This window comes from Centrocercus urophasianus, unplaced genomic scaffold (genome assembly GCF_019232065.1).
Source record: "Centrocercus urophasianus isolate 14NV4802_14NV808 unplaced genomic scaffold, USGS_Curo_1.0 seq_23, whole genome shotgun sequence".
Classification (NCBI taxonomy): domain Eukaryota; kingdom Metazoa; phylum Chordata; class Aves; order Galliformes; family Phasianidae; genus Centrocercus; species Centrocercus urophasianus.
Genome location: NW_024884789.1, coordinates 16876712 through 16901826, shown reverse-complemented (window position 1 = coordinate 16901826; position 25115 = coordinate 16876712). Strand labels below are relative to the sequence as shown.

The following is a 25115-nucleotide window of genomic DNA, read 5'->3' as shown; positions in this document are numbered from 1 at the left end:
TGGACTGGATGATCTTGGAGGTCTTTTCCAACCTTGGTGATTCTGTGATCTCATCCTTTTCTGAGTCCAGCTGACCTCTTGATCTCAGTGCCATCTTGTTTCAGGAAGCATTTTATGTAGAGTAGTTGTCTTTCTGCAGATGCAATGCACAGCCTCCTGGGCTTGTTGCCCTTGTTCCCTGAAAGACTAAATGAGAACAGCTAGTCTGCCTTCCTTACGTGATGATCACTGATCAACTGTTATTTTTTTGTCTCAATTCTGAACTACCCCAATCTTTTTGTTTCACTTAATAGGAAGGGCCTCTCTTCTCTGCAAAACATCTTCATGTATTTATTTCAGTGCTGTATTTCTTCCTGAGATGTGATAAATAGAATTGAGCGAAGTATTCAGAGAATCATGTCATCAATTTTCTTGCACTGAAAGCATGTGATCTGTGAAAGCTGCTTGCTGCGTGCATTCTGTGGCACCATTGGCACGTCCTGCAGTCAAGTGGTTTTTAAGAGCTTATTAAAAGAATTGTTTCTCTTTTGCCCATTATCCCATGCTCAGGTAGGAAGAAGAGCAAGGTTTCATCATGGAAGTCTTAAACTGAGAAGTCCCTCTCATACTGGTTTTGCCCATTGGCCCCTCTCATGCTGGGTTTGCCCATTGCTGCACTGATGCACAGCTCTGGTAAGGGGCCATGTAGCCCTTTTGTAGTTCAGCCCCTGGGTTCTCAGCTTTCTCTAGTTGCTGGCTTCACACAGTCCTGCCCCACTGAGCTGTTGCCCTTAATTTATCAAGTCCTTTCAATATCTCCATTGTTTTTGTTTTAATAATACTTGATAGGGTTTTATTTCTAAACAATTCTCTCAAGTATTTATTAAATCAAAAGCCTCTTGGGTAGGGGGTTGTGACTGATGGCAAGTAACCATGTGGCTTTTCTGCAGTGCATTTTATCTTATTTATTCCAGCCAACCTCTTACACTATGGCTGCGGTCCACCAATAACAATAAGTTATTTATCTGCTTCTGATATTACAGTGTTTTGTCTTCGGCTACTTCTTTCTGAGATCCTGAATATTGTTTTCATTCCTGTTTTGTATTTTGCTGCCCCGCAGTTACTCTGATGCATGCTTGGCAGTAGCATGTTTTGCTGCATCAGGGGTTTTGCGGGGAATTTTGGAGCCGTAAGTTGCAGCAGTACATGGAAGAGATTTTCAGGTAAATTGGAGTTGCAGAATGGATGGATTCAATAACGCAGGAATAACGCAGACGGGTTTGTTTTCAAGCAGTGCTCAGCAGAAGGTTAACCACAACCATTACCTGCTTTTGTAGCTACAGAAGCAGTGCAGTGTTTTTTGGGTAGTTCATCGCTGTTTATTGGGAATACAAGAAGTTTAACAGTTCTGTAAAGTTTACTGTGGCAGATGTTTTCATGTGCAGCTGGAGAAACAGGCGATGGGCAGGATTTCAAGTGAGCCTGGGAAGAGGATGTGGATCAGTAAGTAGAAATAGTAGCATAGTAGCAGAGCATGAAGTAAGCTGGTGAAGGTGTAGTCATACAGTGCAATTCTCTGAATGCTACACTTAATCCTCACAGCTTTTCTTGAACAGATTGGAGGCAGACTTAAATGCCTTGAACTTGAGGATGCGTTTTTCAAGTATTGTTTTGCTAGTTCATCTCAGCAGATGTGCTTCTGTGCTTGCCCTTCATTTGCTGCTAGATCTCGGAATGTTGTACGCAGCCACCTTTAGGCATCCCAGTAAACAGTGTTTATAGGGTTGGCTTATTGGGGCGTGGGGAGGAAGGAAAAGGAAAACTAATTTCCTGTGCAGGTGGGAAGCGTCCCAAAAGAATATGCTCAGCAGTGCTGTCTGAATGATAGCTGGTCATTAGAAACTTACGGTATATTAATGAAAAAAGATGATTTTTCCGGAAGGAAAAATATTTTATTAACAGTTTTTACAAGGTAAAAATCTGTTCCTGTCAGAAGATTGCATTCAGATACATGCCTTGTCTGGTCTCCTGGGCCTGAAAACCAACTGTGAGAGCTTGTCCTTGCTGTTTTTTTCTGTTGTGAATGTGGTGATGCAGAATCTAATCACATTACCTGCGCAGATCCTGAGGATATTTCTTGCCTCTTCGCTGCTCTGTGGCATTATCTCTTCGGGTTAGGTAAATTGTGAAGAAATGCCTGTTCTCTTCTGAAGCATCGCAGATTGTGTAGCCAAGGGCAGGTTTCTGCTGCAGTTCGTTGGTTATTTCTATCATGTTTCTTTTCTTACAGGTTTTAGGTGGAAAAAAACATTCAAGGGTTTCCTTCACTCACTTGCTTTTGTGAAATATTAATGTCATTTAAGCTCTTCTTAACTGAGAGATAGTGCAGAATGGGAGGTTAGAAAAGAAAAGCTCCCAGTGGTTTTCCTGATTGTTTCATACTATTCTCACAGCAATTTTGCAACTATTCTTTTACGGAACTTTGTTCAGCATTGACTCTGTTTTACTCTCCCTCCATGGCATGCCCTCTGTGCTGCTATTGATCTGAAGTAAGTTGGCAGTTTTACACATAGGCTGCTCCAAAAGAAACGCCGCCTGTTTTGTGTCCATGGAATACAAACAGCACTACCTGATAGAACAAATTCTCAGCTGGGACACACGATTTTTCAGCACAGTCACCACCATTAGCTGTGCATATCAACCTCCACTGCCACACCAGCAACATCCAGCTCTGACACTGTGGGACAAAATAATGAAAATAGGAGGCATCACTTCTGGAGTATCCCTCGAGGTTTATGTTGGCCTAAAGTTAAGGTCATCACCTCTTTAATATCCAGAGAGATCCGTTGTTTTCTGCAGATCTGTCATTTCATAGCCTTGAGCAGATACCAGTGCACTCAGTTCTGACCAAAAGAAAATATTACCTGAAACAAACTTTCTTACCAGAACTGATGACCATGCATAGCATTCCTTTGAATCTGCGTCCTGTAGAACCTGCCAGAGCTGACTTCTGGCTTCCTACACCAGTGATCAGATATTCACTGAATTATTAGCCCACTGTTGGGGATAAAACTATGATAGTCCCTCACGTTGTTGCTTCATTCACATGCTTTCCAGGCGTCCCTGCTGCAAACTGTGTGCTGTGGCTGAACGTGGTGTCACACATCAGAGTCCCAATATTTGGATCTTATTTTTTTTATATTCCACCAGACTTTGAATAAGACTTTGAGTCACTGTTCCTGGCTACAAAGTCTACACTGTTCAATTCTCGTTCATTTTTGTCAGGTCCTGTGCACTTCTCACATCTTTAAGTGCTGATATGTTAGCCTTTATATCTGAACTCCACTGTGATGCTGTACAGCATCTTATTATATAATTTTTTCTTAATCTGAATTCCATTAATAAGTGCTGCAAGGTCATTCAGAGCTCAGTGCTTCTGGGCGCTGCCTGTAAGCTGGGGACCCTGACTTCTGTCTGCCAGGCTCTCCATGCTGCAATCCCAGCACAGAACAGATGTTGCCATTAGCTTCACTTGGAATCTGTTTTCCTTTGAAGTTGAACAACGGATGTAAAATTAGAGAAAGTTCTTTGGCTTGGGGTTGATTTTTTTGGTGTGTTTTGTTTTGTCAGCATGGAGAAAAGCATGCAGATGGCTGCAGTGCCAGTTATCTGTGCTGGCTGCCCAAGCCTGCAGCCACCAGGCCGGAGATGGGGCACGAAGTTGGAACATTTGGGGCTTTTTCTTGAAGTTCCTTAAAATGTTTTTTATTGCATTTGGATGTATAGATACATACCTCAGACTCTGAGAAGAACAACAACGATTTCAGTCTTAAGTTTAACATACAGGGCTGTGTGTGATGATCAGTGGCCGTCCAGATCCCTGCAAGCACTTCAGGCACAACCACAAAGCCGTGGTGGTTTCGTGGTGCACTCATGCAGAGGAAGCCCAGGCAGGATTCCCTCACTTATTTTTCAGATTGAGGACATGCCTGTCAGTGGTGAGAGCTTAGTGGGTCGTTTGCCAGCAGTACAATGGGCTGCTGCCTCTTACAGAGGTTTGTCAGTGTGATTTATTGTGTGGCAAAAAAACCCCTGGGCCGGTTCTCGTGAGTGGCCTGAAGTTAAAGAAACAGCAAGAAAGGAAAGCTAGATCAGATATCCCCTGATTGGAGACCAAATGATGAAATGCACGTGTGTACGTATCGCTCAGTAATGTGGTAGGCATTCATTTAAGGGGAGGTTTTGCAGCATACAGCATTGAAAACACATGTCTAATAGGTGCCTTCATTTTAATACGCTCATTCATGGAGCAGGCCTGATTAATTAGTGCATGTCACCATCTGGTACTTACTGAGACTATTCATTTTTAAAATGTTGAAATTGTAGGGAATGTTGCACACCAATTAAGTTCCTTTTAATTGGATTATGTTAGTGTAAAGTATTACTGGAGAAGGCCTTCATCGTGATTCAGCCGGCATGCATCTAAGGGAGAGCTGCTAGCCTGAAATTACATAGAACAAAGGGAAAATGCTGGAAAAGCATGTTTATTGCTAGCTGTGTGCACTCAGCAAAGGTGATGTCAACAGATGAGAGCCACAGAAATACCACTGCATTTGTGTGCAAGGTTCCATTCCTGATGGGAGGATACCTGAGCTGGGGCTGCTCCATTTCTGCACTGCAGCTCCAAACTGAACCTGATGTGAAAGTGAAATACGCTTTGGCACTGCTCTTTGTTTTATATCAACTTAACAGGGCCACGCTGAGCTCTCCTGTGTGCAGTCACCGAAACAAGCGGTGTTGTTTCTCATTCATACACACAGTGATTTAGCCTTTAAGCCTCTCAGTGCTGACCCAAGCACCTGATGAAGGAAGTGCCGTGATCTGTGCTGGCTGTGGTGCTACAGCTGAACTGTCTGTCTGTGCTCATTCCTGGCACTGTGGCTTGGTGAATGTTTGCTGCTGAACGTCATCGTGCTGCTGTTTCTGGGTGAAAGTTGCAAGTATCTGTATTTATCAGCTTACATAAAAAGCTTTGGTGTGCAGGATGACACGTGCAGCAGTACTACATATGTCCTGTTAACACTTTAGAAACCTAATGCTGTTTCGTATTGAACATCTGAGGGCTTTTTTTGCTTTCGCTTTCCTGAGACTGAGCATCTCCTTGTGAGTTCTGTCCCCCAGACAACACGTTTGAGAGCAGCCTGCAGCTCTGCAATGTGCACATTCCCATCCCTCAGCCATGGGAAGGGCTGTCATTGCAACAGCAGAGATACCAGGAGCACCATGGAGCTCAGGAGATCTCACGAGGGAGTGCCTGGTTCTCCTCGTGGCCTTCTTAGTTCTGAGGAGTAGGGCAGAGACGAACCATGTCGGGTTGTCACAGCAGAGCAATGTTTCTCATGCATTTTGTGTGTATTCTCATTACCTTCAGCAGGCTCTGCTGCCCCCTGTCCAGCTGCAGCTGTTAGCAACCATAGGATCCATATCCTGGACGTGTGAAGAATGTTACAGGTTTTATTTGTGCTGAAAGAAGATCTCATTCATTTCACTCATCATCACTCGCATCGTCATTATCACTCATGGTAGTGATTCCATGTGTAGTTGGAATAGAAATGCATTGGCTGTCTTTAAAGGGAAAGGAAAGCACCAGAAAAAGATGTCTGCAGTTGTACGTCAGTGAAGAAGCTGCCTGAATTTTTTTGAGAGCGCAGTACCACTTTACACCTATAAAGGTCAATGTGAACATCACCTGTAATAGCATAGGAGCACTTCCGGTTTCAAAGTATGGAAAGAGCTCAGTGTTGGAATTCTTTTGTTTGTTGGCTATTTGGTTGGGTTTTTTTGCTTAGCAGACATTTCCTCTTGTCTGAAGGCACACATTTCCTCTTTGCTACAGCTGCAGGCAGTGGCAGAGCAGCTCACAGGAACCACTCATCCTGGAAGCCCTCGTGGAGCAGGCAGCAGCTCCTGCCTGTGTCAGGAGTCCCATTAGAGCATGTGGCTGTGTTCAGTCCATTCCCATTTGGTGCTGAAGGGCAAGAGATCTGAAAGTTGTAACGTGGCTTATGTAACTCCTGTGTGCTCGTGACATGTCTGCGCTGGCACACGTGTAGTTCACATGCACACCTTCTACACAGCACATGACAGGAAAGCTGATCCATGTCAGTGCATCTGAGCAAAGGGGAGTGAGTGCGGTCAGCAGGAAAACATGAGACAAATGTCTGTGAGGGTGTGCAATACTACAGTGCTTTCTCATTTTACCCAGTGTTATTAGCAGGAAAAGCATTGCCTAGCAGGCCATAAAACTGCCTGTGTTGTGATAGGATTGCAGAGCGAGTGCAATTCGTGCCATTTCTGAGAAATAATATTACCCAGTTAAATGGTAAAAAAAACCATCCTCACCCGCACTAATCTTTTTGTGTAAATGGTCTGCTTGGAGATTTTCTGTAATGGAGAAGTACATTTTCCAAGAAAATGTTCCAATTAGTGCAACTTTTCTCCTTATATTTGTTAAACACACAAAAGGGAGGAGTTAACTAGGGTATAAAATTCCGGTACTCTCTCGTGTTGTAGCAGAATTACTTCCTAATGCAGTTTTTCTGGTTGTGGGACGCAGGCTTGCAAGGTGTTGAACCAAGAAGCAGAGCAGTACAGAGGCATTTCCATCAGCACACAGATAAAACAGGGGCTGAAGGCTGGGCAGAGCTCTGTCTGGCGGGCTTTCTGTGTTAGGTCATGCAGAGGAAGCTTTTGGCACTGACTTTCCGGGTAAAAACTGTGTCTGGAAACATATTTAGTCGACATATGAGAAAGGATGGCTGTGGTAGCATGTGTCTGAGGGCACTGTGCTGGAATACAGTTAGACTGCAGCCCCATCTGCCGTTGGAACAGCACTGCTCCTGCAGCTCCGCAGCGCAGGGCAGCCCTGTGCCAAATCACAGTGTGACGTGAGGAGACTGACAAAGTCGAGCCGGTGTCAGTGTGACACATGGCTCTTATTGTTTGCTGCACTGATGGAAACCAGTTGTGACCATGGAGGGTGCAGCACGGCTGTCCTGCTGCCTGCTGAAAAGCCACCAGCTGTGGAGAGAGCTGCGTTCTTTCACCTCAGTAAAACGTCTCCGATTGTGTTTGAGTCACGCTACAATGAGGGGGGGACCAGACTTGTGGCTTTGGCTTTGGCTTCAAGTCTTCAGGCATTAATTCATAAACTCTCACAGCCAGGATGCTCCAGTGGCTGTAAAATATAACAGTTGTGTTCAGTTTTCCCCCAAGGACGAGTGTCAGTAAATGGTGTCAGGAAGTCAGAGAAAGAGGAGAACTCACTTGGAAATGAGTGTATAATTGTATTTCAGTTGTTACTTCGGGGAGGGCAGGGATGGGCGTTAGGTGGAGAAGCGACATGCAAAACAATTCGGAGACTGAAAATCCACAGCTTTGTTTGCAGGATGTAGGAATATCTTATTGCCAGCGTTGCAAGCTGAGAATAAGCAGTAACTTTCCACAAAGATTGCCCTAGCATTTTTTTTATCTGATTTTCCAGCCCAGTCCTCCAGCCTGTCTTGTCGAACAAAGCATCTGTCCAGTTATAATTCAACTCTGCTGAAAAAAAGTGCTAAAATGGCTGAGTTTGGAATTGCTCAGACATATTTTGCCACTTAAGTTGAGCTCATTCACATTTGAAGCTAAAACAATCTAAATTGCATTTGAGTGTAAAGCATACTATTACTTTCTTGTGCCATATTTAAACGGTTATGTTGGAGGCAATTTGCACTAATCCTTGATTTTATATGCTCTTCCCAGCATTTGATTTATTGTGTGAAAAATAAAGGTCAATGGTCCCGAACTTGTCAAGAGAATTACTCTGTGTCTCAGTCATTGCCATTTCTCTCTTTCTCTGCTCTGTGTAATGCTGATCTTAGCTGCCAAAGTTTTAATTCTTCATGTCTGAGAAGAATGATAATTGCAACTTTTTTTTTCTTTGCATTTCATTTAGCGGGTTTGTAAATTTAAGTAAAAAGAGCTGAGATCAGCAAAATGGCCTCTGGGTGAGGAGTTACGAGATACGGTTTTGTGATAACCAGGGTGATGGGAGGACAGTTGGACTGGCTGACCTTGTAGGTCCTTTCCAACCTTGTGATTCTGTGGAAAGGTCAGTGGGTTATTCTGAGTTGTTGCTCACTGACCCTTTTTACCCATTCTTGTCCCCGTTCTCTTTGGTGTTTCAGAATGATCGCTGCTCACAACAGTAGCCGTACCACGTGAAGAGAGGAAGCACACAGACGAGGTTCTTACCATGCACTGAACAGCACGGCGTCACGCGCAGAGTGCTGGGAAAATGTCTGCTTGTAACACCTTCACTGAGCACGTCTGGAAACCTGGTGAATGTAAGAACTGCTTTAAGCCAAAAAGCTTGCATCAGTTGCCCCCGGTGTCTGAAAAAAAAACCCTCTCGCATGACAATCTGAAAACCAATGCAAACCAAAGTAACAGCCAGCGTGGCAGGAACACGGGGAGTTTCCGACCGCCTGTGGCAAAGAAACCCACGATAGCTGTGAAGCCCACCATGATGGTAGCAGATGGGCAGGGCGTGTGTGGCGAAATCGGCGCTCCGGATCATTGTGAGAATAAATCGGTGCCCGCGGGTTGGAACCGAAACAAAGCTGTCTTGCACAAAAAACCACTGAACAATAATAATGAAGATGAAATTGAGGGCTACAGCCACGTTCCTAGGCCTTACGGCAACAGTGATGGGGTAGGGAAGATACCAAATAATAATAATAATGGACTGACAGAAGTCTTGAAGGAGATCGCAGGTTTGGATACCGCACCTCAGCTGACTGGAAGTGAAATGAACTCGAGAGAAACCTTCTTGGGAAGGATAAATAATTGTTATAAGCGATCGTTAGAAAGAAAGATTCCTCCAAGCTGCATGATGGGTGGGATGAAGGATTCTCACGGCAAGCACGTTATTCTGAGTGGAAGCACGGAGGTCATAAGTAATGAAGGCGGACGTTTCTGTTACCCAGAGTTCTCCAGCGGAGATGAGAGTGAGGATGACGCGTTTTTTGGCAGCATGCAGGAAGAGCATGAAAGCTGGGATGAAAGTGATGAAGAATTGCTAGCAATGGAAATTCGGATGAGGGGCCAACCTCGCTTTGCTAATTTTAGAGCTAACACTCTATCTCCTGTTCAGTTCTGTGTTGACAAAAAATGGAATACCGTGCCTCTGAGAAACAAGTCTCTGCAGCGGATCTGTGCTGTAGATTACGACGACAGTTATGACGAAATTTTAAACGGTTATGGGGAAGAGACTGTGATTCTGTATGGGCAAGAGAGCATGCAGAGCATGGTATCTTCTGATTCTACATCTCCTGATTCTTCTTTGACAGAAGAGTCTCGTTCTGGAACAGCCAGCAGCTCTTCACAGAAGCTCTGTAATGGAGGATTATCTCCTAGTACTCCCCAGGACATCAAATTGATTGAACCAGAATATGAGAGTCTCTGTGATAGTCAGCAAGTGAAGGATGTGTCAAAAGCTTCCAGGAACGTTCCAAAGAGTCTCGAAACCCACAAGGCCGTCCTTGCTCTTCGACTGGAAGAGAAGGATGGCAAAATTGCTGTGCAGACCGATAAACAAGAGAATAAAAGTTCTTCGGATGTTAGCGGTCAGGCAGTAACTATAAATTTGGTGCCTGTGGAAGAGCAAGCTAAACCTTACAGAGTGGTGAATATGGAACAGCCAGTTTGCAAGCCATATACCGTAGTGGATGTATCAGCAGCCATGACGAATGAATGTAAGGAGAGTCAGACTGAAACCTCAGAAGCCAAAAATACATCATCTAACCCAAGTTCGCCGGTAACCCCAGGCACACCTATTAAATCCTCTGCAGCATCACCTGCACGAGTCAACGCCAATCTGAAAAAATCCAGTGCAATCAGGTATCAGGAAGTGTGGACTTCTAGCACTAGTCCAAGACAGAAGATACCGAAGGTGGAGTTAGTTGCTAACAGCTCTGGACCTTCTGTTCCTCCCAGGAAGACAAGCCACAAGTCAGCTCCTACTTCGCCTACAGCTACAAACCTTTCTTCTAAAACGATCCCAGTTAAATCTCCCAATTTATCTGAGATAAAATTCAACAGCTATAATAATGCTGGCATGCCACCTTTTCCCATTATCATTCATGACGAGCCCACTTATGCTAAGAGTTCCAAAAATGCCATTAAAGTTCCAATTGTCATCAATCCAAACGCATATGATAACCTGGCTATCTACAAAAGTTTTCTAGGGACCAGCGGAGAGCTGTCTGTGAAAGATAAAACTACCAGTGTAATTAGTCACACTTACGAAGAAATAGAGACAGAAAGCAAAATGACTGAAGCCATAGGAGGCAAACCCACTGAAGCAAAGGGGGTGACGAATAGCACTGAATGTAGACTCGGTTCTGTGGCTCAGAAGGTGCAGGAGTTTAACAGCTGTCTCGGTAAAAGTCAGATATCACCACAGAGAAGTCATAGCTCTGACCACAGCTCCCCACCGAGAATTCAGAAGGCAGCACAAGAGCCTGCAGATGTGACCCCGGAGGCTTCTGCTCCCACCGGCAGCAGCAGCAGAGAGAATGCAAGCACGGTGCTTTCACAGATTGTGGCTTCCATCCAGCCTCCGCAGTCTCCTCCAGAAACTCCGCAGGCTGGGCCCAAGTCTTGCAGTGCAGAAGAGCTGTATTCCTTACCTCCTGACGCCGATGCTGCTAAGAACACCCTTGTACGACCTAAATCCCTGTTTACATCACAGTCTGAAGTAGAGTCATCCAAGACCACGGAAAGCACTGCCGTTAAAATGCAGAAAGACACAGCTTCACAGCCAGTTGCCACCAATTCCCCAAAGCCAGTGAGAGGCACCCCGAATACCGCAAGTCCCAAGACAGAACAGGCACCACCGTTCCCTCCTCCTCGGTCCACATCTTCACCCTACCACGCGAGTAATCTGCTGCAAAGGCATTTTAGCAACTGGGCCAAACCCAATAGTCCCACCAGGTCGACAGAGGCGGAGTCCATCCTGCACTCCGAGGTTCGGCGAGCTGCTGATGCTAAACCCAAACGCTGGATATCGTTTAAGAGCTTCTTCCGCCGCAGAAAAACCGATGACGAGGAAGACAGAGAGAAAGAAAGAGAGAAAGGGAAACTGGTGGGTCTGGATGGAACTGTGATTCACATGCTCCCCCCTCCTCCGGTCCAACGGCATCACTGGTTCAGCGAGGCAAAGTCAGACTCCAGTGAGAAGCCATCGATTGTTTTCATGTATAGATGTGAACCAACACAAACCGAACCACAGGTTGACCATCAATACAAGAGTGGAGTGGAGTCTGCTATCGCAGATGTGCTTGCAAAAGACAAAGGGGAGACACAGGAGAAGTCTCCAGAGAGCTCTGAGCAGAAAATAACGAGCCATCCATCACCACCTCAGATCCTGAAGAAAATCCCCAGGTAACCTTCCTTTCTTTTTTGCAGTGTAAACTGCACTGTGTATGCTAGCAAAAAGGGAAGAAATGAGGGGTTTTATTACATGTGTACATTTCTCAACACATATTTATTTTAAGGATCTTAAAGCATATTCTAAAAATCTTTGCATGATATCAGTTATCAGTAAGAAAAAAATTACCGGGTACCTGTTTGGGGTATGTGTTTGCAGGTCTGCTAATACAGTGTAATTGCCATGTTACATTGGATCTGATACATTTCCCTGAATTTCTAGTTGAAGAAATAGTTCTTACGTTGTACAAAAGCTAAAGAATTCCTCTGCAGAAATAGATGACAGCAATTGAAAATTAGAGATAAAAGCTCTGTGAGACATAAAAGGTGGTGTGCTAACTTTATCTCACATAGACGCGATAACAAGAGGTGCTAATTAACTTGATACGACATTGCAGCATCTCTGCCATGCTCCAGAAATAAGCCATGTGAAAAGTAATCGTAGAAGGAAATTATCTATAAATAAGCAATCTACCTTCCACAAGGCCTTCAGCAGGTAATGTTACTTTGCCCCCCAACTGTGTTGCATTCAGCAGGGCCCACTGCTTCATTTTGCCCAGCAATATTGTTGAATGATCTCTTCTTGAATTTTTCTTAATCATTATTTACTAAAATCATGTTTTGTTCTGTTTGAGCATATTTGACCAGGTTATGTATTTTACTCCTATAAATTCCTGGTACTCGAATGGCTCAGGCTGTGGTTTATTCCCCTATCAAGGACACACATGCTGCTTTGGCTGTGTCAGAACATGATCAGAACAGACACAGGTCAGAACATTTCCAGATACTCATTGTTTTCAACACATCACAGATTTCTTTGCCACGCTTGACGTGTTTGCTGCAGTCCATCGTGGGGATGTAGTTTGCATTTCACTGAGTGCAGGACGCAGCCATGGATGTATCAGACCAAGTCTTCCAAAGTTAGTGATTATACAAATCAGTTCCAAAATAACTTCACGTTTGCATTATTCATTGAAGCAATAACCTGATGGTAGGAAATGGGTCGTTCTGTAAACTTTGTGACTTACACGTGTGAGCCTCACAAAATAGCTGCCTAATGGCAGTGCCTTTTTGTGGTTTTTCCTCCTTTACTGCCTTATCTGTTAAAGAAAATTACAGTCATTTTAGATTTAAGATGGTTTGGGAATTGACTTAAGCTAACAGAAGTCCCTGTGTGTGCATACAGCTTGCTGTAAGCTGTTTGTTGTCTGCCTTGAAGTGAAATAAGTCTTAACTGACCAGGAGTGGCCATTGCATCAAGCGGAGTTAAATCTTTTTAGATCACAGTTGGGAAGAGCTGTATGGTGTTCTCATGGAAGGCAGCACTGCTTTTCAGGTTGCTTGCCTTTTGTCAGACCTGGAAAGCTTTGGGGTCTGTAATGTAAGGTGATGATAAAGTTTAGCATAGTGTGATGCAGGGCTGGATTTGGTAGATTTAAATTTGAAGCAGTTGCCCCAAATGCAGTGCATGCTATAGCCTAAGGCTGAAGACAGTGGGGAACGTACCCAGGCTGAATAACTCTTCATGGGAGTCTAATCTACTTTCAATTAAATAGGGAGAAATAAGCAGCTTTAGAGAACGCGTGGCATCAGAGAGGTTTGTTCCCCTTAGAGGAACCTGTATTTTCCTTTGTCTTCTGGAGGAAGTGGCTGTGTGTCAGTATCACGTCAGCAGCATTGCCAAATACGTTGCCATCAGGAGCTTCACTGCCTTCCATGTGCCACCAAAATAGTTTGCTTGTCGCTTCTGGTGAGCAGACAGGGGAGGTGATCCAAGGAGAACACTGCTTATTTGGGGGTAACCTGCCCTGAAAGACTGCGGGCTGCACGCACTGCTGGCACTTGTTCTTAGACTACCCTAGAGATGGTGCTGTTCTCTTGTTTTGTGCTTTTGCACTCACTGGAGTCCCTTGGACCCATACTACTGAAGGCAGGTGGTCGTTCCATCCATATCTTATTCCAATAGTATTATTGCTTTTCGTTTTCCTGCAAGCCATGATGATACAGGCAAAAAGCAATTTTCCCTGGTGGCAGTCAGAATTTTCCAAACATTAGAATTGAAATGTCTTCTTTCTAATGATTCTGTTCTGTGGTTTCAAAAAGGAAATGCACTGAAATGCTGCAATGGTTAGAACAGTGGATGTCTTTATTTTCAGTCATTTTTTTGTTAGCTGCGTGAATTTTTAATACTGTTACAGACAGAGAAACCTAATACTGCCAGAAAAACAAGGAATTCCATTTAAGAGTTTTGACTTTTCTTTGTAATATTCTAGTAAATAAGAATCAGGGTTGTCAACTTCCATTTTCACACAAACAGGAGTCCTTAAGACGGTGCTGGTCTTGTTTTGTGTTAGCTCACCAGATGTTTATGAAAGGTTAGTACTGATTCAGGCCAAGATATGTGTTTGGAAAAGGTATTTAAAATTTTTGGTTAAGCTTGCAGAGGCTTAGAGGGAAATGGAAGATAGGAAGATAGCAGTCAACAAACGTGACATGTTTCTGAGAATGCCAACAACAGTGAAGTCACTGAAAGAAACAAACAGATGACCTGGAAAATAAGATAAGCTTTTCAAATGTCAAATTACTGGGGGGTCTTGAAAGCAAATTAAATAAATGCACAATGTTTCCTTACTTTTCAATGGATTACAAAGCTGGTAGAGATTGATAAGATAACCACAAAGCAGGGCTGTCTGGAGGTATTTAAAGTTATCACCAAGAAGTCATTTCATCCTTTGAACAGCATTGGCAAAATACACAGTTGTTTGGGAAAGCTATATGAAAGAGCTTGGTATGATTTTATCCTTGTGGTGGTTTTTCTGTTTCAAGCCAGGCTGCATACAGGGTGGTTCTAAAGGAGAAGGCAAATGCTAATGTAATACTTATGCCAAAAAATTATAGGTGGATTAGATTTTGCTGGAAATCAGCAATCACATCAGCCACATTGTAATGGAATGGAAACCAGGTGTTCTCAGACCTCTTGCAGGGCTTTTGTGTGTGTGCAGCAGATGCTCTCAGGTAAAAGCTAATGCTGACCTCGAAAAGGAGAACAGGACAACGTCTGTGGCCTAAGCCATCGTAAGTGATGGAGGTGGAATCCACACAGGAGTTTAAAAAACAAAACAAAGTCATCTTTCTGCTTCTTCAAAGGCTTGGTTATCTAATGGATCAGCACCTTGCTGTGGGGGTTTCCCAGGATAAAGTTTCTCCTCTCATTGAGAGATCATCGCTTACACCCCAGTGGCAGCTTTTTAGATTGAGCCATTTCCTGAAAGAAAACTGCAGCTCTGCCTTCTGATTCTTCCTTTCCCATCTTCATAAACCACATCAGAACAGAACTAAAATCGTTCAGCCCTGTTCGTAGATCGCAGCATCTTGTAAATCAAGGTGCAGGTGAATTGTGTGCAGCCATTTCCATTCCAGTTCTGTGTTAAGCTGAGTAGTTTCCTTCTACAGCCACAAGTCACTCCTGACTTTCTTTTATGGTCTGGATGGCCCAGAGTTGGATAAACTGAAGGTAAAACTGTATGTTTACTGGAATATTTCAAGCAGGGAGGTCTGTGTATTCTTTCCATTCTGGTTTAGGTAAGAAAGCATTTCTTCATAGCTAAAGCTGGGATTACTAACCTCACCCCTAAGATGATGGTCAAAAGGATTTGGAACTAGGTTAACGATCAACAGACATGAATTTTCTTGGCCCATAGCTACAGAAGAGCCCTGCTGTTGTTACACCTTTCGAAATGAGTGAAATGCCCATTGTGTCCATGGTTGTGTACGTTTTGAAGATTTGTTTTGAACGTTTCCCTTACAAAGCATAATTCTACGTCAACCATTTGGGTTTCTTTAAGGCTATTTTTGTCAAAAAATAGCCTGTGGGAATTTTACTGGGCATTTTAATGAGTTCTATAGGTATCAGAGGACAAAGAATGATCCTTAGATGCTTTTTGATGTGTTGATTGTCTTGAAGTTGCTGAATTCTGTTCAAACTGTTTGCTGTAAATTACAGTAAGCCAAAGTTACACCAACAACCTGAATTAGGAATCAAATTTCCACATTTAGGTAGTTGAGAAAGACACTCTAATGAGGTGATGTAGATCACCAAGACTTAAAGGGCCCTGTGTGGGTTTGCTCTTCCATAGATTTTTAGCTGCTTTTGTTACATCACTGTTAAGTAAGGAAAAAAATAGAAGTAACTGGGGTGGTAGGCTGTGCCATAGCATGTATCACCCGTGGCCTGGACTTTGTAAAGCTGAACAGCATAGGAATAGAGCTTACACATAGACTCACTTGATTTAGTGGATCAGGAGCCAGGAAATGTAACAGATTGGAAAAGAGAAGGCTCCAGGGAGACCTCATTGAGGCCTTCCAGTACTTCAAGGGAGCTTACAAGCAGCAAGGAGACCAACTTTTTACTTGGTCTGATGGTGATAGGATAAGAGGGGATTGCTTTGAGCTAAAAGAGGATAGATTTAGGTTAGATGTTAGAAAGAAATATTTTATTCAGATGACAGTGAGGCACTGGATCAGGTTGCCAAGAGTGCTCTGGGTGCCCCATCTCTGGAGCCAGGTTGGGTGGGAGCCTGGGCAGCCTGGTCTAGTAGTTGGCAACCCTGCCAATGGCAAGGGAGGTGCTGCTGGGTGATCTTTAAGGTCCCACTCTATGATTACCATTCATTATTTTGCAAATTTTGATTAATAAATGGAAAATTCTGAACTCCTCTAATGCAGTCTGTAAAATGGAAAGACTGAAGACGTAAGAATGGCCAAAGAAAAGTGATTTTCATAATGCATAGTTAATCTGGAACTCATTGCCATTGAGTTTCACTGACACTAAAGAGCTTAGCAGGACATCTCTGCTGGATTAGGAAATGCATTCCCATTATCCATGCAAACATTGCATTACAAAGACTTTGAAAAATAATAATAAAGGAGTACCAATTCTCATGCTTCAGGAATAAGCTAACTTGTAAATAATAGCAACTGGGAATAAACTTTATGGCTCAGCTGTCGCGGATTGCCAGTTGTAAAGCTTCTTTCGCCTTCCTCTGAAGTGACTGTGGCTGCCACGTGGCAGTGATGAAAACTGAAGTGCACGAGGCATTGGAAGGGATTTTCTGTACCCACAGAGTACTGTGATCTGCAGAGATAAAGTGGTATGTGCTCGGGATGGAGGTTTGGGTGTAAACTGGCCTTTGACCACCCCCAAACCATGAACCTCTCTGCATTTTTCCTCAAGCATTAATCAGTGCATTTAGGTTAGTTTAGCTTAGTTAGCTGAAAACTGCTAAGGTCTGAGGGAGTCTCCCAAGGATCTCCTTGAAACTAAATGTATCTACAAGTTCTCAGGCTTTTTGTGTAAAATTAAGTCATCTTTTTTGTCAGGCTCTCTCATCTCAACCTGTGTTGTGTGAGTACAATTGATTATTGCTCTGCTAATATCCACGGGGGAGGAGTGGACATCAAAATATTCGGACTCTCAGCTGAGCGTAGGGCCGCGTCAAGTCTTTGCTGTGCTTCTGTCACTGATTTCTGCTTCTTGGACACAAGGCCTGCCTTATGCAGGACCGCTGGCCCTCAGCTTGACCTCTAGATCTGACCCAGGCCCATGAGGACACTTCCAGAACCACTCACTTCTTTTTCTGCCTCGTATTCATTGCTGTTTATTAATCACTGATGGAGAAGGCATGCACTGAGCAGAGCAAAATGTGGGTCACGCAATAGCTGTGGTGCCACCATCCTTACAAAAAATAACACATTTCCTGTTCTCAGGCGACTGAGGCAGGTCGAACCACATCATCTTACAGAAACTGTAGAGCAGGATAAGCTGAGGGAAGAAGCGGAGGCATTTGACCTTGCAGGAAGCTGCTTTTAAAACAATGTTGAGCTTGTACACGTGCAAATCTCAGGTGTGTGCTTTCAGTAATGTCTGAAGGACAGTCATTGCTATGTCAAGCTTTTTTGCCATGCGTAATTTCAGCTTGTTGAGAAAACACGTGCTGGCTGTGTATGGAGGGCTCCTCCCTCCGTGAGCAGAATCGTGTGGTTTGTGCCCTGTGTGCCTCAGGAGCAGAGCTCCTTAAGGGAAGTAATTCATTTCCTGTGAAGTTTGTTTCTGAAATAAAGCAGGGAGCAGTAAAAGGCTCGGACAGGGGAGGCCGCACCCTCTATGGCAGAAGCTAAATATGTGCTCTTACGCAAGGCATCAAAGAATCCATCCTGGCAAAATATCTGTAAATATCCCCAAATAAGGGGATAGCTTTCAGTATCACTTGCAGTCAACAAGAATATATGAATTTATCAGGCTTTAATGGTTCTGATCTTAAAGAACAGTTTGTTTATCAGACACTCTGCTCTACTTTTCTTGGACACTAATATATTTTTAACTGTTTAGACGACTGCACGAAGCAAAAGCAATCGTGCCTTTGGTTCTTGTTGTTTTATGAGCGAGGAGGTTTTCCCCATTTGTTCCCCCTGTGTGATGACAGAGATGATTACAGGCTGGCTTTTTGCTCATTGAGTCAGCGTATGTATGCTTCATCTCTCAGGATCTCTCTCTCATCACTGTTAAGTTACAGGGAACCATTTCCTAACATTTCATGGCTTGACATCTCCTTGCTGCAATTCAGGCTGTATTAGGTTCGGACACTAAAATGGGTTGGAATACCAGCTCAAGATTCGCTTACTTTTAACAGTGAAATCTGAACCTGCTTTTCCTTAGCTAATTAACATGACTAAGACCATAGCTGTCATACCAAAACCCTGATGCAGTAGCTTGTGACCTGTTTTCCATGCACGGAAGCAGTGGAAGAGTTAAGAAGGCAGGGCTGTAACTCAGTGCTCTCCTGGGGCGCTCTGGCAAGTCCCTGGGCCAACCCCCGAAGGTAAACATGAAGGTGCAGTAGGTGTATCACTCTGTGCAGAGTTCAGCCTGTTGCTCACAGCTTGCACAACTTGTAGCGCATCAGAACACTGTGGAATCAATGGCTCGCCAGAGTTTCAAGACATGATTAAAAGACTCAAGAAGGCCCTGAAAGAATTTCCTTTAATGGGGAATTGTGTGAGTGAGTACAGTGGGTGAGTTGGTTTTTTTTTTCTTTCTTCCTTGGCGCTGTTGGTTTACGTTGTTTGGCAGAATGCTTTTGAGCTTAGGTTTAGCGTATGTGCTTGCATGTGTCTGGTATGGAGGATGAGTCTGCTCTGTAGCACACCAGTCAGTACTAAGCCGTGGCTTGGAGCCATGCTAGTTTTGCTGGACGGCCATGGCAGAGCTGCAGAGCTGTTAGAAACTCTTCCTTCTGAAAGAAAACTTCCTTACTGAGCAGCGCGGGTATGTCTGTAATTCACAGCAACGACCTGAGCAGGTCTTTAGTTTAATCCTCATCGTCTGAAGAGCCTTTTCACTGCTTTAATCTCATATGCGCTCTACTCGGGTGTTACCGTAGGTTAACTCTTTCATGTGGATCTGTTCAGGGCACATGGAATGTTCTTCACACCATTGCTATGCACGGTACTAAAAATGAACAGAATTTTTAATGCTGATTAAAGGCTGCAGCTATTTGAAGTGGTGCCATTTCCTTCTTTACTAACAAGTTCTAATGAGTTTTGTTTGCAACCGCCTGCAGTTACAGCTCGTGAGGCTGAGGGCAGAACAGCATGTGCGTGCTGCGCCATACGTGGGGCCTTGTGTTGTGCAAACTGTTGGCATGTTTTAATCTTTGCAGCCGGGTTGGGATTGCTAGAAGGTTGTGTATCATGATTTTCAGTATTTTGGCTCGGGATTAGAATGGAAAGACCTGTGCTTATCACTTATGTTAACTCTTTGAGGGTTCGGCCTGCCTCCCCACTGTAAGGATTTGTGCCGTGGAAACTCAGCTGCTCTGCCTGTTTCAAAAAGCAGGTTTTTTGTTGCTGCTCATCAGAAGTTGCATTGTTTTAAGTCTTTGGCATAAAAATTAAACACCTTTTTACATGATGTGGTGATCATCTTTTGGAGGAGGTGCTCACCCCTCACCCTTATGGAGGGCACGAGTATTTAAAATTCTTGCTGTTCGATTTGATCAGGATGGAATAATGAGAACTGATGGGTAGGACAGACGCTCTGAAGATTTGGCTATCATCAGTATTTGTTTCTGTGAGTGAGGGAGCATAAAAATATGGAAGTATTTTGGTCCATCTCCAACGTGTTTTATCTGGCACGTTATTGATACCTGCTGCTACATTTTCAGCAGCACTGTTTGTTCGTTTAATAAACCTGAACACAGTGCTTTTTTGATATATTATGTATAATTTTTAAGTCCTATTGCTGCAAACATATCTATGAAAGCTGATTGAAGCCATCAGTTTGTAGTTCTGTGCCATAAGTAATCATAGTTTGATTAGAAGCTCATAGCTAAGGGCAGAGGAATGTTTTCCTGGCCTTTGTGACTGACCTAATACACGAGAAGATGGATGCTAATCCTGGAGAATGTTAGATGGGAAATTGACAGCGAGGTTTCCCAAAGTCTGTTCCCAAAATCCTACCAGTATATGAAAATGCATTTATTAACACTTACAGTCCCCTCGCTGTACCCCAGTATTTTTGATTTAGGTAAAATTATTCTAACTGGTAAAAGGCACCTTAACCTCTGCTGCTGTTTTATGAGTCCACATCTTTTATGCAGAGTCATTCCTGCATACACGTGCTGATTGTAGTCAGCTGTAAAACATTTCATTATCTCTTTTGTGTGAAAGGTAGGAATTATTTTTACTGTTTGAGTCAAAAGTTGCTTCACCTTAGTAGGAAAACAATAAGTGTTTTAGAAGGTTATTCTTAAAAGAAGAGGTGGGCAAAAGGAGCTTATTTCTTAATTTCCTTCCCTCTATATGTCATGTACCTTGTGGTGTTTTGCCGTTAGGGTCTAGCCCTGGTCTCCAAATGATTTTGTGCTGTTTCTTTCAGTCAAGTGCCCGATGATACCACGCTGGAGGACTTGTCCCCCCGCGTCCCAAGAGCCGTGTTTGTGAAGCAGGACAATGGTGGCAGTGCCTCGGTCATACCAGTGTCTGCTGTCCGCGCCCCTCAGGGGGAGGAAGACAAAGAAGAAGCTCCACATCCCTCTGACTTGAATCCTTGCAGTGCTACGTACAGCAATTTAGGTAAATGCATACTTACAGAGGAGAGTAAGAGTTAGATCCAAGCGTGTTTGTGAAGAACCTTGTCTTTCAAGCTACTTACTGCGCTTTCATAAAGCTGGTTCCTAAAGATATGCTTGTAATTTCTATTTACAGAAGGATAAATTATCTTGCCTCGTTCTGAGGGATACAACCGGGAAAGTAAAGATGGAACAAGCACAAAGGCTTGGGGTGTAAGGGGGCTGGAGGGATCTATGGGGTGTTGTGGGGGGGGTTGGAGGGTGTCAGGGCTGTCTGGGCTGGAGGGGGGGCAAAGGTGTCAGAGAGGCTCTAAGAATGCCTCAGAGATGCTTTTCAAAGACACGTTTTGGCTTGGAGAAGAGAAGGCTTCTGGGAGACCTGACTGTGGCCTTCCAATATTTGAAGGGAGCGTATGAACAGGAGGGGGGAAAGGCTGTTTGTGAGGGTGGGTGGTGATGGGACAAGGGGGAATGGTCTTAAACTGAGACAGGGGAGGTTTGGGTTGGATATGAGGAGGAAGTTTTTCACACAGAGGGTGGTGAGGCACTGGAACAGGTTGCCCAAGGAGACTGTGGATGCCCCATCCCTGCAGGCATTCAAGGCCAGGCTGGATGTGGCTCTGGGCAGCCTGGGCTGCTGGTTGGTGACCCTGTACACAGCAGGGGGTTGGAACAGAATGAGCTTTGTGGTCCTTTTCAACCCAGTCCATTCTATGATCCTATGATCTATTTGGAGGAATTTTATCAAAGAGCCTTAATGTACAGCTTAAATTATCAATGTTTTGAAAACAATAATTAGGTTTCAGTGTATTTCCAAGCTTTAGCAGAAGAGAGGGCCCTCTATTTTACAGTATCACTAACTGCTGAAACATCTGCAGTCATCATTTGCTGCCTGAAGCCTTTCTTATCCTAGTTTGAGAGTTTACCTCTCTTCTTTTGTATAAATGTAAAGTAGGAATATCCTGAGCAGACTGCACTGTTGGCTCAGCTACCACTGAGTTCCTGAGTCATATGAAAAACTGCATGTACACAGGGCTTCTGTGGAAAGCAAATAAGCATCCTCCAAAGCACAGTAACAATGTGATGCACCTTGTTTTCCAAAGTGTTTTGGTTTGGAGTACTGTGAATTTGGGAGGACCCGCAGCCAGCTTTGTAGAAGAGCAAAAATCCCTCATTTGTTCATTTTTAGGAATATGTAAATACAAGAATAAACTGACTGCATTGAGATGGCTCAGACATATAAGACTTTGGCATGTCCATACATGTTTGAGGGACTGGGGACCAAAGTTTTGGACCATCAGGTGCATACATTTCTTAAATATTTACCAATACTGTTGCATATTTTTTGCTGAAATGCGAATTTGGGGCTGAGATTGCCTGTTCTTATAATAAAGCATAATTAAATTCAGATTTACTGTTTATGAAATGTAAAGAGGAAAATACCTTGCCAAAGAATGATATCAACATCTACCAAGAAACTGCAATTCAAGAACAATTAAAATGTAGATTTTTATGGAGGAATTATCCAAAGACCTAATTAATTATTTTCCATTCATTGAGATATATGTATAGGTCAGCATCAACATGTTTTCCATATTTAGGACATAAATACATTATAGATACGATCCAGACAGTAAATTTAGGTACATAAAACTGCTGATGTCTGGTTAGCCCATAATCCTAAGCAGACTAACATAAAAAGGATGAAGCCTACTGTAACATTTAATGCATGACATATCACTGCTCATGAGGAGTCACTGTGTTCCATAGCGTTCCTACAGTCAAAAGATTGCTTGCATTTCACATCCAAAGCAGTGTAATTGTGATTCTTGTATTTAAATCTTTACTCAGTTGAGTTCACTTCTGCAAGCTGTTAGGCCTGGTGGCGGCTAGAAGTGCTTTTGTTTGTAGGCCTCTTTTCTTCCCACAAAGTGAGAGCAGTAAACTCATGTGAAATGTAATCATAAAGCATCGTGAAACTCTGGAACAGGTTGCCCAGAGAAATTGTGGAACATTCATCTGTGGACATACACAAAACCCACCAGGTTCATGGGGTGTCCGAGAAGGAAGGAGACGAGCATTTCGTTCCAAATCTTATCCTCACCCTCAGCTCACATCCAGCTTCACGGTCATCAGAGTACATTTTAGATGTGAAAGAGTTAAAGTAACTTGTAGGCTTGACTTAGCCTGGCTTGGCAAGCTTTCTGCTAGTTGTTAAAAGCAATGCTACCCTAAATGGCACTGCATTCTCTGGCTGCAGTTCAAACTTTTTCCTGGTTTATTCGAGCGGCTTCACCAGAATTCAGATGGCTATCATGAGATGAGTAGTGAGGGCACAGAGCAACTCCTACTTTTTGCACTCTTCCACCACCCCAGCAGCAAAATCATATATTTTGTGGAGTTAACAAATACCAACGTGTGGAAATGAGAGATAGGATAATAAGGAAATAGGTAAGATAATTGAGTTAAATTATGCTTGCTTTTGTTTCAGCTGCAGTTGTATCTACAGTTACCTTTTTATGGTTACATACTGCAGTCTGTGATGGAGTTTGGAAAACATACAGCAATTTGCTATAGCAATGAACATGGCAATTTGCAGCATAATGCACAAGGTTGCCTTTTTAAATACTATTCTAATACACGCTCTTTCTTTTTTTATGGAAAAGCAAACAATATCACATCCTTACTTTGATAAGTGTCTCGTTTTCTGTTGTGACACGTTACATGAAATGTTAGGAACAGAAATAACAGTAAGATTAAGTGGGGTCGTAGTTTACAGTAATGGTTCTGGCCCTCCACTTCTCTCACAGCAGTTGTCCCATCAGCAGTTTGCAGTCCTGCCTGCAAGCAATTATCTGTCAGGTACCAAACTGCAGATGCAATGCTTGAGAAAGCTCATTTATAAAATACAATCCAGAGCTATACAGGCCATAAAAGCAAAATAAAATGCAAGTTGTAGCTGTTACTTCATCTGATGTGTAAATGCATACATCTAGGAATTAAAACAATGCAGGAAAGCCTTGCAAGATAAGGGATTCTCTTCTGGGAATTGGATACAACATAACAGACTTGGGATTTTTTAGGAAATAAAAGATCCCACCATAGTGATGGTATAAAAGAGCTCAGGGTGTTGCTGGCTCTATCAATAGGAGTAGAGAGGTTACGTGTATCTCATTTTTAACCCTCAGCTGCCATGACAGTAGCCAAGCCCTTCTCACTGCAGAATTGTTCTGTGCAGTCTCAAACTACTGATGTTAGGATACAGCCATGCTGTCTGCCCAGCCCTATCTCAGCTTCCCTGCAGGCACATAAGGAGCCACACAAAAATTCCTCTCCCTCTCTGGTCTCTAGAGTACAGAATCCATGGATTTCACTTTAGTTCTGCTGGGATTTTGCTAGATGCTGTCTTGGAAGGTTGGTTACCCACGTTGTATGATTATTCACATTGGCTTTTCTTGACCATGCAAAATGTGAAAATTCTGTAAAAAGGATAGATCAGTTACCCAGAGAAATAAAATAAAATCTGTTTTAGGGCTGATTTAGAATTTCATATCTCTGCATGGTGTTCAGAGACTATTAATTAATATTTAATTTGTAATTTATGAATTTGCAGTAATTGTGTAGTAAGATTCTACAGTGGAAGATTTTGTACTATAGAATTACTTAAAGCTCTCCATAAAGCTGCTGTCTTTATAGAGTTAATTTTTTTTCAGTCTCTGAACAATCTGGAAGCCTCTTGAAAGATCTTTAAGTGGTAGCTTGATATTGTGCCTGTTCCTCCTTTCATCTTGCAGGGTTGTAAGGTTGGAGAGTCTGTGCAGTAGTTGAGGAAGCTGAGCGTTCAAGGGAGAACGAAGTGGTAGGCAAGAAAAACAGCAAATGCTTTGCCAGTACTTGTGTGCAAAAGAATGTTCTTGTGCCTTCAAGCAGGAACAAAACTGAAGACAAACTTTTTCTTCCCAGGCAATGATGTAAAGAATGTGCATGCTGTATCCATGCCATGCTTGGGAAAGGCTGAGCTGGAAGGCCTGGTCATCTGGGCATGGAAGTAATGCTGTGTATTAAGAAGTCAGCATTAAAGCAGGCCAGATAGTGTTTGTCAGGCACTTAACCTGCATGGATAGCTTTTGGTATGGAAAACTGGTTCTTGTGGTGAGGAGCTGCACTGAAACACGGCAGCTTTACAAGCTCATTTGCCTGAGTTGGGAATACTTGAAAAAGAAACTACATACTGACTTGTTCTTGCAGTTCTCTGGATCCTGCTACCCTACCAGACATCTGAAAGTCTTATTTCTGGTTATAAAAGCTCCTCTGGCTATGTTTTTATGTCAGCTCCAAAAGCTATACAAAAGCTACAAGGAGTGAAAGTCAGTGGTTGCAGTAGCAGCACTCCTCTGTATGAATGGCTTTTGGAGGACAGGGCTATTAAAGCAGGCAGGAAATACAGAGTCAGGAAGAAACACTTATAAATCTTAC

General features: G+C 43.3%; 1 protein-coding gene across 2 annotated transcripts in view; it reads left to right on the top strand.

Annotated features, from left to right (window-relative positions):
- Positions 1 to 25115, top strand: part of PEAK1 (pseudopodium enriched atypical kinase 1) — an 84377-nt gene that overhangs the window by 41518 nt on the left and 17744 nt on the right. Inside the window, exons 2-4 of one of the 2 annotated variants that reach the window (XM_042824218.1) lie at positions 8208 to 11466; positions 18466 to 18582; positions 20447 to 20643. In XM_042824218.1, coding sequence (XP_042680152.1) covers positions 8318 to 11466; positions 18466 to 18582; positions 20447 to 20643 — 3463 coding nt within the window. In that variant the 5' untranslated portion in view covers positions 8208 to 8317. The remainder of the gene's footprint in view (positions 1 to 8207; positions 11467 to 18465; positions 18583 to 20446; positions 20644 to 25115) is intronic. The other variant, XM_042824219.1, reaches the window with a different exon arrangement.